General features: G+C 36.9%; 2 protein-coding genes and 1 long non-coding RNA gene across 8 annotated transcripts; 1 reads left to right on the forward strand and 2 right to left on the reverse strand.

Annotated features, from left to right (window-relative positions):
* Window positions 1-247: 247 nt before the first annotated feature.
* On the reverse strand, window positions 248-7,014 carry LOC122308906. The gene is made up of 2 exons (XM_043122185.1): window positions 6,213-7,014; window positions 248-960 (listed from the first exon to the last, which is right to left on the reverse strand). Exons 1-2 carry the CDS (start codon window positions 6,496-6,498, stop codon window positions 596-598), a joined length of 651 nt encoding a protein of 216 aa, XP_042978119.1. The 5' UTR covers window positions 6,499-7,014; the 3' UTR covers window positions 248-595.
* An 801-nt stretch (window positions 7,015-7,815) lies between these two features.
* On the forward strand, window positions 7,816-9,020 carry LOC122308914. The gene is made up of 2 exons (XR_006242283.1): window positions 7,816-8,642; window positions 8,734-9,020. It is a non-coding gene; the product is annotated as an uncharacterized LOC122308914 (long non-coding RNA).
* Window positions 9,021-9,340: 320 nt separating this feature from the next.
* LOC122308866 (protein FAR1-RELATED SEQUENCE 4-like) lies at window positions 9,341-14,728 on the reverse strand. Of its 6 annotated transcripts, XM_043122176.1 has the most exons (7): window positions 14,343-14,728; window positions 13,020-13,097; window positions 12,815-12,914; window positions 10,623-12,733; window positions 9,994-10,521; window positions 9,826-9,882; window positions 9,341-9,646 (listed from the first exon to the last, which is right to left on the reverse strand). In XM_043122176.1, exons 2-5 carry the CDS (start codon window positions 13,077-13,079, stop codon window positions 10,300-10,302), a joined length of 2,493 nt encoding a protein of 830 aa, XP_042978110.1. In that variant the 5' UTR covers window positions 13,080-13,097; window positions 14,343-14,728; the 3' UTR covers window positions 9,341-9,646; window positions 9,826-9,882; window positions 9,994-10,299. The 6 variants fall into 6 exon arrangements, with proteins under 6 accessions (XP_042978110.1, XP_042978084.1, XP_042978104.1 ...); XM_043122150.1 differs by having other exon boundaries at window positions 12,815-13,097; XM_043122170.1 differs by having other exon boundaries at window positions 13,020-14,728.
* Between the last annotated feature and the right edge of the window lie 401 nt (window positions 14,729-15,129).

The raw sequence follows: 15,129 nt of genomic DNA on the forward strand, positions 1-15,129 counted from the left end.
ATAAAACTAATGTATTCAATCGATTAAGCCCAATTAGGGTCAATAATAAATTACCTTCTAATTATAAATGCAAACACATACCATTAACAAAATGGAGACATTTCAAGACACGGACAATAAAAGGGTACCCATACCCAAAGATAAGTGTTTCAAAAGCTTTTTCTGAAAAAGCAGAATAATACAAAGTTGTTGTATGCATCACATCTCAGCAATCAACAAACAGTTAAGAGAGTATTACAAGGACAAATTAAGGTACACTAGTTGTCTGCCTAGGCAGCTGGCTCGAGATAAGCATTTCATTAGCAATCTAAATTGAATTACAAAACATCTGTTCCAGAAAACTGAAAGGGAGGACCAGTTGGCATCAACCAAGACAGCATCGAGGGATACAACCAAAATTTTAAGAACACTACAAAAATTTTAATCAATTGGACCAAAAATATGAGAAGGAAAAAAATAAAAAATAAAAACATGCTATTCCATCCACTTTTCCCCTTGGAAGGGCCAAAGAAACACCCTTTCCTCGCAACAAGGAGATGCTTCATGAACAAACACCCTTTCCAGCCAAAACTTGAATCCTCGATGCCTTTGAAAATTAATACCTAAAAGCCTGAGTCTGAAGATTTTGGTTATCTTCTAATAGACGGTCATATTCAAGAAGTAGATCTGCTGCTTGTTTTTGAAGGGCTGCAACATGGCTTTCGGCAGTTTCAACCCTCTTATCTTTATTTTGAGATTCTAGCTTCAGCTTTTTCAAATTCTCTGATAGAGTTGCAATTTCTTCTTGCAGCAGCTTTATCTCCTTTGAAGATTTCTCTTCATTTTCTTTGAGCTGCATCTTTTCTTTTTGAAGCCTTTCAGCTTCCCCTTTTGAAGCTCCCACACTACTCCTCAACGCACTAAGCTTTTGGAGATAATGGTGTACACGGTCAATTATGAATCCAAGAAAAAGGGTAAAACCTGCAAATTAAGTAAAGGCTTTCAGAAACATAGGTGGGACAGCTCTTAAAGGAAACTAAAGAAGACCATATAATTAGCTGCTGCTTCAGATATTAGTAGTCTTTCAGCAATCACAATGCATCACATCACCATAAGAGAAACAATGCTTAATAGTTGAAGGAAAAGTACAATAACTTAAATGCTCACTACACTTTGGAAAACTAAGAACAATGTGCTTCAAAACATGATGTGCCACACTGAAATTGTAGAGCATACAACACTGGACAAGCTTGAATTGGAGAATAGCACTCAAAACAATGAACAGTGGCTTCTAACCACAATTCATTACGTTTAAGAAATTATATTAAAAGATGAAATGAAGCTGGATTATTTCATAGCCCAGCCTAGGGTAAAAGAAAACACTCTGCATCATTCAACCACCAGAGAAGCTTTGACATTTATCCATCTTTTGGTGGGGTGATAGACTACAGCCTGTGTGCTTATACTGTTAAAGTCTTATCTTGGTTGTATTGCCATAATGACTGTTAACTTGTGATGAATTGCTGTTGGCAGTTTATCTTTGGTTAAGAAACAATTGACGGATAACCTTACAAGTCACTTTATGAATGCTCAAACTTGTTAACTGAACTGAGCTGGAGTTTGTGATGCAGGACTTGATATATGCTATCCAGTATCCACTTGGTGCTATTGAATTTGCTGATAATTTTCTGATAACGAGATTCATTCAAGCTCTAGCTTCATGTTAAATGTAATAGTATAGATTTGATGTCTTAACTTGTATTTTGACACCAAATTGCCAAATGCAATTTAGCTTCATATTTGTTAGGTTTTGTGTTGGCACAAATGCAGTAGTCAAAATGTGGGATAATGTTTGATAAGCTAGAGGAGATTTGAAGTGATTATGTAAGTGTTTAGCCATATCTATAAGAGTTGTTTCAGGGATAAGAATCGAGCTCTAGCAAAGAGATAAGAGTTATCTGCATTTCAAACCCAATATAGGCTTGTCAGCAACCCATCAATGGCTGTAAATCAGTCTGGTGATGGACCCATCATTTTCCTAACAACGGACCAGACCGAACATCCAGAGGGACCAGATCGGACCGGTAACTTTCGGTCTAGCCCAATTATTTTATTATTTTTTCATCTTTTTTTTCAAATAAATTAATAAAAAAATTATTTAAATTATTAAATTAAAATTATGTGAATTAGTAATGTGAATTATGTAACTAACTCATTAAAAAAATATTTACTATCGTTATATTTATGATGTTGATAGTCACTACTAACTTATACTTTACTCTTTAGTATGTATACTTATTAATAATGTCATACATTTTATATATGGTTAATGAATATCAAATAATTTCATTATACATAGATTATTCATGCTTACTTGCAACTTAGGTATTTAAAAAAAAAATTACCTAATTATTTTAAATAAGTGTAAATAGTAGTGTGTGTATGAATGTAAGATGTATTATGTAAACTATTTACATGTAATAACATAAATTATCATATAATTTATGATTTATTATTAATTGATTGCATATGTTATTTTATATTTTATGTGGTCAATGATAATAAATTAAATGAAAATTGCACCATAAACTTATATAATTACTATATAAAAATAATATATTAAATATTAAAAATATTTTTTTTAAAATATATATAGAAGTTTGGTCCAATTCGGTTTAGTCCGGTCCAAAATTTGCAGACCTTGGGACCGTACCGAATGTCATCGGTCCACATATTTTGGGACCGAGACCGACCGGTCCAAAACTCAGTTTGATCCGGTCTAGACATAAATTTTTGGTTCGGTTGATTTTGCCAGTCCAAACCGATTTATTTACACCCATACCCATCATGACAGCACTCTTGCAGTGTTATCTGTTGCACGAATTTAGAGTTTCAAATTGACTCTATGAAGACTTGATAAGGCAGGAGATATCCACTTACTCTATATGACCTACAGTTTTTGAGAGGGTTACTGGACCATACACGTGAGCCAAGAAGTTAAGAAGCTGAAAAAGTAGAGAAAATCCTCCTCTGTGCCTATGAGTATGCCTGGACCGAAAAACTAATCTTTATGCTTATGTTGCTTAGTGATATTTCTGAAGAGTGCTCAGCCACTGGAGATTCTAGGAGAAAGAGCCAAGTTTGAAGATTGTCAAAGGTTCTGGCTAATACTGTGGTAGGGACAAAACTACCAATTTGTCTTGTCACATAAGGGATTCTTATTACAAAGGATTTGTAAGAAACTTACTTGTATTGATCTTCAAATGGTGGAATTTGTTTGTTCTGAGAATGCCGAGTTTGCCTTGTTTTTTCTTTGTCACCAAATCTTTGCCTTGTTTTTTATTTGTTTATTTTGTCACTTACTATGTCATCAACATAGATTTGAGCAACAAGAAAAGCCTCATTGCATCTTCTAGTAAACAATGTTCTAATAGCCTGACCTCTTGTAAAACCATGGTCCACAGGAGAGGCAATGAGTCTATCATACCAAGCTCTAGGAGCTTGCTTTAACCTGTACAGAGCTTTGTTTAATATGAACATATGATCAGGATATATGGGATCAATGATCCCCTTAGGTTGTTCAACATAAACATCTTTTTGTAAATATCCATTAAGGAATGCACTCTTAACATGAATTTGGTAAAGCTTGAACTTCAAATGACATGCAATGGCTAAGAGGACTCTTATGGATTCAAGTCTTCCAACAGATGCAAAGGTTTCATCGGAGTCCACTCCTACTTGTTCCAACTGCTTTATCTTTCAATCATAGAAGAGAACTCCTTCTCCCCTCTATATTTGACCTATGTTTTACAAAAAAACTCATGTTATTGAGAAAAATGTCTATGAAGAATACTATCAAAATCCCCTGCAACCCATGCTCAACTTCTTTAAGGAAATGATATTTCATCCAAGTCCATGTAATTATATTTATGTAGACACAACTATGTATGTAAATGCCTAGAAATACATATGCTATATATTTTTTTGATGAATAAATAAGGTATATTGATCAAAAAAGGAAATGTCAGTACACAATTCTAATACCCTAACTAGGTAAGCACATTAGAGACAAGAAAATCATGAAAGGCCATGCCGTTAAAATCAGAAATACATATGCTATATATATATATATATGTATATATAAGAAGTACTATAGCCACAAAGAAATTCCACAAAAGTAAATCCACAAACTGACTTTGGCTTGATTTAGTAGGTTAGATTATAAGATTACTTTTATTGTAAAGTTACTCTATTTGTAAAATAGATAAAACATGTCAATTTGTGGGTTTAATTTTGTAAGATCTCTTTGTGGCTTATTGTAAAGTTACTTTCATTGTAAAATGATCTAACATATCATATAAAGACACGTTAGTTTGTGGGTTTAATTTTGTAAGATTACTTTGTGGCTCTCTCTCTCTCTCTCTCTCTCTCTCTCTCTCTCTCTCTCTCTCTCTCTCTCTCTCTCTATATATATATATATATATATGCAAGCAAATATAGATATGTGCGTTTGTCTGTGTGTGTTTGTGCATATATTGTAAACATAAATTAAACTCCAAATGAGTTCACAATTCACCGTTAAATATGTTATTCTAATGTATTTTTCCGTTTGTATACAATCATTGAGGCCATCATTCAAGAGAATTAATTCTATTGGCCATGTTTATCAGTCACAGATTTTGTGTTGAATTTGGTCAAAAAGTTGAACTAGAAAAACTCAGGTCTTTGTCACCAGCCTTTCTGCTCTAGGTTAAGTCTTTTTCTTTCTCTGGTCTTGCAAGTGAAAAGCCTTTGCACGAGAAGGTTACAACAAATGCACTAAAGGGCTAAACTGCGCCAAATGAGAAGATACATATAATTTATGACCATTCAAACTAAGGTCAGCGTTTGCAAATTCTTTAAGCAATTGATTCCAGGCACTTATGGGTAATTGATATGAGACACAATCATTGCCTCACTTCCTCATTCTTCATTTCTTGTCTATTCCTATGATACCAAAAGCAAAGATCATCTTAATATTAGCTTTAGTCTAGAAATTTTCTACACATGGAAATGCATAACAAAACTTAAAGCTAATACGTCTATGTTTTTAAAATACCACAGTAATGGAAAGAACCAGGTGAAAAAGACCACTTTTTTGGTCAGGCTCAAGACAAGCCATAATACTAGCAATCAAATGATCTATCAATGAATATTACTAATGATCAGCCTACATAATTTTTCCAGAGAAAAAATCAAGACCTTTGTGATATGTATGCTAGGAGTAAGACTCTCAGTTTGATGGATTATCACATACTGATCAATTTAAAAGATCTAAAACGCAAGTTGAAAATACTCAGACAAATGATTTTTCTTCTACAAGAAAACTCAGCAGTAAAAGCATTGAACATGCTATCACTGGTCATGGCCAATAGGATTCTTTACTTAACTTCTAGATGCATAAACGGTAGATTACTTTCCCTTATCTTTTGCAATTCTAGAGAAAAAGCTCTTTTTGTCTTACGAAGGAAAACTAGTAACTCTGAATGCTTAGTGGGTTTGACCCATCAGGAACCAGTAGTTTGAAACAGCATACACAACTTAAATAATTTTTTTTTTTTTATAGGTACAACTTAAAAAATTATAATAGGTTGAAATCTAGGCGGTACTACATAGAGGTGAGATGTCCACCATCAGAAGGTTGAAGATGATCGTGCTTATTCAGCTTTCTGCAAAAATGCCACTTGATTCAATTCAGAAAGGCCTCTAGCATCCCTGTTCAGGCACAAATATATGTTCCTTCTACAGCATCCGGGGCCACATCCTATGGTAAAATTTCATTTCATTTCTCATTGTCTCGGTCCACATCAGGTTTTTTAAAGAGCTAAGCTCTTATCTTTTTTCAACCATTTTCTCAAAATAGTTTAAACATTCTACGCAATTCCCCTAAATTTTCAATTCAGAAACAACTGAGTAGTGAGAAGCACAATCAGAAAATAAATTTAATTCATTTTATAGGGGACCTGAGTGGAAGGTGGAAGAGAGGCGACCGGGCGGGCAGTGTACTTCTCTTCATGCTGTCAAATCTATTAGTAGGGAACCTCAGTCGTTTTAATTTAAAACCATGTTACTTTGCAAGATTAAATTTTATAAAATGAATAAGAAGAATCAAAACTAAGTGGTGAAATCTACAAAAAAAGAAAAGAACAAGATATTGACTAGAAAAAGAATGCAAAAGAAGAGAAGAAGCATACCCATGAGAGAAGCCTCAAGCAAATGTGTCCTCCATAGAACCTGATCCATGGGTGACATCGTACCAAGCTTTGCACCCTTATTCTGGATCTTAATAATGCTCATAAGGCTTGATAGGAAAATCACAAACATAGTACCAGCTATGGTTTTCATTGTAGGAGGACCTTTCCCCATCTTCAGCTGATCCAAAGTCTTTATGACAAGATCTCTCAATGGTCCAATTTTGACCAATAGAAGGAATGCCACAACAACCTCGGCGAACAAAACCAAGAACAACAACTGAATCATTTCTCTTCTTAAACAGAGATATACAAACCTTGCCTGTACTTTGAAAAGGAGTAGGGTTTTCCTCCGATGCCAATTTACAGAAACCCACTCCAATAGACCAGTTGTATACTTTAAAGAAACGAAGCTTCAAAGATCTCTAGACTTGTCCAGAAATAGAAAGGAAAAAACGAGGCCCATTTCTGATTTCTATTGCAATAAGAAGAACACCATATCTGATCTTAACAAAAGAAAAGCCTTAACTTTCCTTACATGGAAATAAATGAAACCCACCATGCAAAACTGGTTTTATGATTTTATCCCCAAGAAATGAAGATTTAAGGACACAGATCCGTGCATTCATCCATGGGTAGAAGTTCGGTAATTTGAGTTTGGTGATTAGTGGGGGTGAAATATGCAAATGGGCTTACTTTTTGGAAAAGAAAAAGTATTAGGGGCGAAAAGAATAGAAATTAGCTGGGCATCAAAGTCATAAAGTACACTTGAAGAGAAAAATTAATAGAGAAGCAATTAGAATTGGGAATAATTCTGAGCGTCAGCCACTATTTGGCTTCAGCCGGAGCACACCTTACGTGGTGTGTAGTAAAATGACATTTATGTCCCTGAAAAACAGAACGTCAGAGGATCATAATTCGAGGATTTCAAACTTCCCCCTCCTTCTCTCATCTCGTCTCCGAATCCTCCCCTCTCCGAATCCTCCCCTCCCCACCCACGACCCACCCCCCACCCATATCCCCTCGCTAGGGCAAACCCACCCCCATTCGAATCTGAAGAAACGTTGTAACTACTCCTCTCCGAATCATCCCCACCCCCCCACGAGCAAACCCTCTTCCCCCCCATCCCAATCCTCTCTCCCATCCCGACCCCTAACCCCCGCGTCGCCCAGAAAACCCACCCCCATTCGAATCTGTCCTGCAAAATACGAGCTGGTTCGTCGCGTCGCATCACCTGCCTCTGTCATATTTGTTTCACCGGCGCTTGCTCAGTCGCATAGGTAAATGTTGTACCTAGTTTTCCTTTCAAATGATTATCAAATAATTTACTGAGAAATTTGTTTTGTTGAGTATTGTGAGATGGGTTTCGAAAGAGATGGGTTTCGAAAGAGATGGGTTTCGATAGAGATGGGTTTCGGAAGAGATGGGTTTCGGAAGAGATGGGTTTGGATAGAAACTGGTTTCGAAAGAGATGGGTTTCGAAAGACCTAGGGCAAACACATTGCAAACCTTATTTTCTGCTTGACGAGCTCGGTTTCACAAACATTATCATTTACATTTTGAAGTCGAACAAAAGAGGGATAATTTTTCTGGTACTCTGCTTTTTCCTTAAGACTCTTTTTTATTAGATCATTGTATCTAGTTATGGTAGTGCTATATTATAATTTTTCGATGATTATTAGTTTGATCTGTGTAGTGGAAAAAAGTACCAAAATAAATTACAGAACTCAATAGTTTTGGTTGTGCATAAAACAAAATAAAACCGAGAATAATGTGATGAATCATGAAAAAACTTTGCTAATAATTGGAATGGCTCACACCTGCTGCATGTGATGAATCATGTAAATAATTTAAGCGTTTCATGAAATATTTATAATACATGAAAGTGATACTCATTAAATGTGCATAGCTTGTATCAAATATGGATTGCCCAAATGTGTATTGGGTGTTTGCTTTTAGTTAGTTTATCTGTTTTCAACCTGATGTTGTTGGTTAAGTTTAGTTGATAAGGAAAATATCTGACATATTTGATCCAAAGGCCTGTTTGTATTGGCATGCCAAGTGGTGCGTATTCTAATGGACATGCTTACTGTTTTGTTGTTCATGAAGAATGAACTGGATAGACTGTATTTGTGCAGGGGTTCAAGTCTGTTTATTTGGTTTTGCTAGTGATTTTCTGCATCTTTCTTCAGCAGTCATTCATTAGGCTCTATTACCGTGTACTGGATTATCACAATTAGATAGACTCTTGTGTTTGTACTTGTCATTCGATTTTTTGAAGGTGGCATGGCATCATCCCAATCATCATCTTCATTTGGTGATTTTGTGATGGAATCACCAACTTGTTGGTGTGGCTTGAAAACACAACTAAAGACATCCCGCACTAAGTCTAATCCGTTGAGAAAATTTTTTGCTTGCCCAAAATATGATACGGTAAAGCAGCTAATCCTTAGTCATAATATCTTAAAATATTCATGCTTCCAGCCTATTCGTGTTAATAATTGGGAGTTTGAACTGGTTGCAGGGCGATGCACGATGTGAATTCTTCGTGTGGACGGATATATATCTTTTGCTAGATCAAAACATTCGGAGTAGAGAGACTAAAGTTTGGACTATGTGGGATGAGGTCTTGCTGCGAGAGTGCCAAGTGCAGAAAAGGGAGGAGAAAGTAAACGAGAGAGAGAGAAGCCTGAAAAAATCTAATAGAACATTATTGTGTTTGTATTGGATTCTTACAGCTGTAATAATTATAGCTTGGTTTGGATAAATTGGAAGTTGACTGTCATGTATGGAAACTTTTCATTTTGTGCTTGTTCCCGACATGTAATTTGTGTATGTAATAGTTTTGGTTATGATGTACAAGCAAGGGAAATTTCCAGCCACCTTGTATAATTATTTAGCTCTTTAATTAATGAATATATGTTTCAACTTCGTATCCATTCAGATTCTGCTATTGAGTAGCATCCAGAAATTGGTTGAAACTGTTTGGCTAATCATGACACAGGTTTATATGCCTATGTAAGTTTCCAGCCACCTAACCACCATCCATGAAATATGGTCCCCTTGGTTTGAGTTAGTTAGGACAGTTGATGTATTTCTGGAATTTGAAGAAGAATAACTTCTCGGGAATATAGCACTACCGTGACTTGCATACATTAGAATCAAACTTAAATGTATTACATCCAAGTCATACGTATAAGCCAACAGAAAGTTAAATACATTCGGATCATTAAATTTGTTCTATAAAATTCATAATCACGTAGATGGGTGACTTTGTGTTTCCCAAAAATCAATTCAGTGCTACTCTTCTGCCCAAAAAACAAATGCATGGATCCAGAAAGTTGTCGCCTACATATGTTGCCGTGCATCTTAAAGCCGCCTAACCAAGACATATCTCCCTCCTGAGTTGAAGATCAACAAAATGATCCCAAGTAGTTCTGCTCATATACAAAGCAGATTGTTAATGAATAAATAGACAAAAATACAAAAATACAAAACTTTTTTTTGATAAGTAAAGGATGGAATAAACAAAAATACAAAACTTAAACAACTTATAAATTTGTTTCATGAAATCTTCAACGTCTACAAAAAAGGTTGAGGTTCAAGGATATCAAACCTTCAACTTTGTACCACCTATATTTTCCATAGCAACCTACTCTTCATACTGCCACCCCTGCAGCTCAACACCACTGCCTAGATTTAGAAGTAAGGCCCAAAAATGCAAAAAGAAAAAAAAAAATGTTGCAAATCTGTAAAACAAGCCCAAAGTATAGAGAACTCACACCTGTTACATATCTCCAAAAGCTTTGTTAACCATCGGCCCCTTTTCATACCCCACTGCACTATAAATTATTGTTCATCACAAGTGGTTAATAGAAATGTTCCAAAAACTCCGTCCATAATTACACAACATTTTCCACTTGGTCATGCATCTGAAAAATCAACACAACAGTCACCCATCCAAAATAGAGCACATATATTATCCATGATGACTCCAGCATTAGACCACATCAAAAATGGTCACCCATCTGGAAAAAAAAATTAATATACAGTATCAAGTTTACCTTTCAATAAATAAACAACCAACCAACTAGATTAACTCAGTCATCGACCAAAATGCATTTAACAGAAAGTGTGAGAGGTAGAACAATGTGTATAACACCTCATCATTCCCCAATGGCAGCCCTTGTGTGAGAACACTGTTTTGTGTTCCCATATCACCAACTCCTGCATCACGTTCAACTCCCTCATCTAGCTGAGATGCCGGGCTGTTCAAGAATGTTGTTTCATTCTCAAATATCAGCCTGCAAGTCTAACCATTCATAAAGGACAAAAATTAAACTGGAACGTTCATTACTTTCTTAAAGTTAATATAAACTTTAGCTGAAATGTTTAATATGTTAAAATAGATACCGTTTTCCGTTTTCTCTTTGTTGCCAACTTCTCCAATGGCGGAACCTTTCTCTTAATTGGGGGTCTCCCTTTCCCTCGGACCACATGGGGGCTTAATAGCTTCTTTCCCTTATCCGTTAAACTGCTGTGGCCGACCACGGTTGATTCAGAATTGTTGCATCGACGTACATCTTCATCATCACATTTCGAATCAAAGTCATCGACATACCGCAGGAAAGCATTCACACGCTCAGAACTTGGGGATATTTTTGTTGCTAGTTTCATGCATCGTTTAACCACCATCTCATACCTCCGTGCATCTCCACTAGCCCGACAGTCATCATAACTACTTGGGATCAATGTATATCTCCGTTTCTCGTCCTTTCTCCATCGATCCAAGACATATCTTTCTGGCAACACACTAATCCTCTTAAACTGACAAACTCTAAGTGCATGCCTACATAAAATTCCCCTCATCTCAAATAGAGCACATGTGCATTTCAATTCGCACTCCTCTTCATTATAATAAACTGTGTAGTGGACTATTTTTGTGCAGTCATCAAAAGCTATTTCATCCAAAATATCGAAGGTTGAAATGCACCCCTGCTGGGAGACCATTGTGCAATTACAACACATTAAGCCCATCAACTCTTTTTGGAACTCTTTAAACTTTGTTGCCGTGTATACTTTCTGAAACTGCTTCTCAAAGTTGAAAGGGGACACACAAGGGATCGTTTGGTTAATAGAGTTGAAATCAGCCGTGGTCTCCACCTCTACCTTTTTCCTGAGAGCATTATCGAATTGGTCGACAAATTCCTTCAACGTCGTTCCAGAATGGACATACCCGTCGAAAAAAGCATTCATGCTTTCTGAACGTTGGGTCGTACTCATACCAGCCCAAAATACGTCTTTCAAATAAACTGGAACCCAAAAGGTCCTTTCCTCGTATAAGGACTTGAGCCAATTATTCTCTCTTAAATCATACATATCAAGTAGTTGACCCCATCTCTCCTCAAATTCCGTGGAGGTATGTGAATCATACAAAGCAGCCTGAATGGAGGATTTCAACCCTGAGCTGAAATGGGAGTGAGAACCTAACTTCTCGGGAAGTTTGCGCATTATATGCCATAGACAATATCTATGGCGGGTTCCCGGAAATACAAGGGCAATTGCGTTCTTCATTGCCCGGTCTTGGTCCGTTATGATCGCCTTCGGCGCTCGACCGTTCATGCAGTCCAACCACATTCTAAACAACCAAATGAAGGTGTGTGTGTCCTCACTTGACAACAAACCTGCCCCTAGTAATATGGATTGGCCATGATGATTAACACCGATAAATGGAGCAAAAGGCATTCCGTATCGATTTGTTAGGTACGTTGTGTCGAATGTCACAACGTCCCCGAAACACTCATAAGATGCTCGACAACGTGCATCGGCCCAAAAAACATTTCTTAGCCGTCCCTCATCATCAACGTCGATGTCATAAACGAAACCATCATTCTTCTGTCTCATTCTTTGGAAATAAACCCTGAGTGCTTCACCACCTCCTTTTCCCAACCTTAAATGTCTAGACTTATCAATGAAATTCCGACAATCTTTCTCTTGAAATTCTAGGTTTTCAAACCCCCCCGCATCAACTACTAGAGAATAATAATTCTTATTCATTCGGATACCGGCTCTGTCATTTAACTCAAGAATTCTTTGACTATATTCATCTAGAACCTTGTGTGATCTTAAGAGTCTAGTCTTCTTGGGGCTCACAGTGATATGGTTGTGTGTATTCTCAACAGTGGTGACAAGCCATTTTTCATTTTGTTTCAAAGTGGCATTTACCTTCGCCTTGCAATCCGTCTTAGTTGTTGGCCGTGGCTTAGATATATCCTTGTGCTTCGGTTGGTATTTTCCTCCACGAGCACAACCAACTGTGACATACACAGGCCGACCATCATCATCTCTCTTCGTCCTCTGTGTCCTTACACCGAATCCCTCTTGCTTAGCATATTTCTTATAGTACCCCAAAAGCTCTTTTACACTCTCGAATTCCATCCCAGATCTTGGAGCATCAACCCGTACCTCATCATCCGGGACAACGGTGCTACCCTCCAAGTCTTCTTCTATGTCGAGGTACATTTCTAAAGATGAAAACAGCGGGATGGATTAGACCTCATTCAATCAGAGCATCATTAAAGTGAAAGCATACAGAACTTAAATACCATCAGCAGCATCATCAAATGTACAACCAACATTTTCTGAGAACTCTGGGCATTCGGGAGATTCTTGCAAAGAAGCATATGGATTGCCCGACGAAGGGTACTGCATTGTACAACCAATGCAAAAAAAATTATAGGTGTTAGTTTGGAAACATGACTTCATCCAAATTTTTGCCAAAAAAATTTGGGAATTTAGGGTAACTAATACTTGGCATGGGTCTTCAACTCGATTAAAGTCATCCGGATTACTCGGTTGAGGGTAGGACATATTTACATCAACTTGATTCTGTAATTATGGAAATAGTTAGATTCATGAGCATCGAGTTCAAACACCCTTCGGATTTAAACTCGAAGTTTCCCAAAAATCAGCAAACTATAAAGACAACCATCAGCCCATGCTTTAATTAATAAATTAAATTAATCACTTCATGCTTAAACATGGACATAAACATACTAATGATGAAGAAACTTTCTGCAGAGTATCCTTTAGATCTTATACAAATAAACTGCATGAAACCAGGATAGTTTAATAAAAATATCCTAAGGCCATCAACACTGCATGGGAAATACAATTCAGCTATAACAAATGAAAAACATAACACATCGATATTTATATTCCAAATTCATTTTAAAATTCACTTCATATTAATAGGTATATGGGCAGCTCTTTTTCTTACATGCATAAAAACGTACACTGCTTATTTCTTATTTTCTTAAGCATCTTGGTTATCATAATGATCACCATTACTCTAACCATATATGCTTGTGTTCACTGCTCATAACATTCACTGTGAGAATCCTATTTAAAATCAAAAAGATTATGTGATGAATCTCTATCATATTCACATATAAAAACATTACTTGGTTATCATACGATCAACCACTTCGTATTTTAAACAAAATGCACGACTCAACACTTCTACAAAGCATTTTGCAGATCCTCATGGCTCCATTCAGTTCCATATAATGGTTAATAATTTTCCCACAAACTATGCACATAATATAACATGGATAGTAAAATGCAGGAAATCATGTCACTTGTTCGGAAGATTTCTTTGAAAATCAATTAAGTTCAGTAAACTCACCTGGAACCACTGGCAAAAAAAAAATTCGTGATATTCTAAGGAGCACCTCTTGATAGACCAATAGACTATCAAAAAAGAAGTTATAGGTAGCCACACTGAGGCTGGGTGGAGCGTGTCCAAGCCCCCAGTGAGTCCACTCAGTCAGACCAACTTACAATCTCAGACTCGGTACCCCACCCACATCCCTCTCAGTTTCTGCACACACTCACAAAGACACACCCCTCGCTTCTAGACAATTAGAAGTTCAACTAAATCACTCCAGTACAATAAAAACGATGCCTTTCAAAACTTTAATGAAAACAGAGGTCATTAACAGCAGAAAGTTTGGTTTTTTCTCCATGCCCTAACTCTTTCGAAACCCTTCTCACAATACCCTTTTACTGCACCTCTCTCAGTAAACATTAACAACTTAATCAAAGTCATCGAAAAACTGAACAACTTTTTACCGTTGACCAGGGACGGCGGCGAAACAGAGGAACGTCGGACGGCTTTGTTACTCGGGGTTAATGTGCGATTTGCTCTGTCAGAGGAGCACTCAGGGAGTGGTGGCGCTTTGCAGGAAGAGGAAGATCGCTGGGTGTCGCTGAACGGAGAGACGACGGCGTCGCAGGGCGGCGCTGGGCAGAGGAAGGTGATGCGACGCGGGCAGGCTAGGGAGGAGCTCTTTCGCGGGACAAATTCGAATGGGGAAGCAAATGACGAAAAGCCAATCCAACCGAATTACAAAACATACACAAAACGCACCGTTTCGTTAAAAAAAAAATAAAAAAAAAAAAGGCAGCCACGTAGGGTGTGCACTGTGTGCAGCGCTACAGTGGCTGCTCTATAGCATTACTCTTAGAATTGGAGGCGTAAAGGGATGATTCAGGAGTGGAAAACTGGGACAGTGGAACTGGAAGGCATTAGGGGCACAGAGCCATATATTATCACGTGCATAGCGGCGAATGATAAAAGGGTTTTTGAGCTTGGACTGGGTACTAGTGGGGCAGATGATTGAAGTTTACTGGTGTCGGAACTCGGAAGAGAACACTTCTTTTCAACTTATTTTTCATCCAGTAATTATATTTGTAATTCTATTAAGCTCCATTTGTTGTTAGAGTGTATTAAAGTAAATTCAATTTAATTTTAAATTGAGCCTAATATTTAAACTTACAACTTTCAAATAATTAAAATCATCTTAATTTAAAATTTTCTTACAAGTATGACCCATAATTTTATTTAACTCAATACATA

The sequence above is a fragment of the Carya illinoinensis genome, chromosome 1 (assembly GCF_018687715.1).
Source record: "Carya illinoinensis cultivar Pawnee chromosome 1, C.illinoinensisPawnee_v1, whole genome shotgun sequence".
Taxonomy (NCBI): Eukaryota; Viridiplantae; Streptophyta; class Magnoliopsida; order Fagales; family Juglandaceae; genus Carya; species Carya illinoinensis.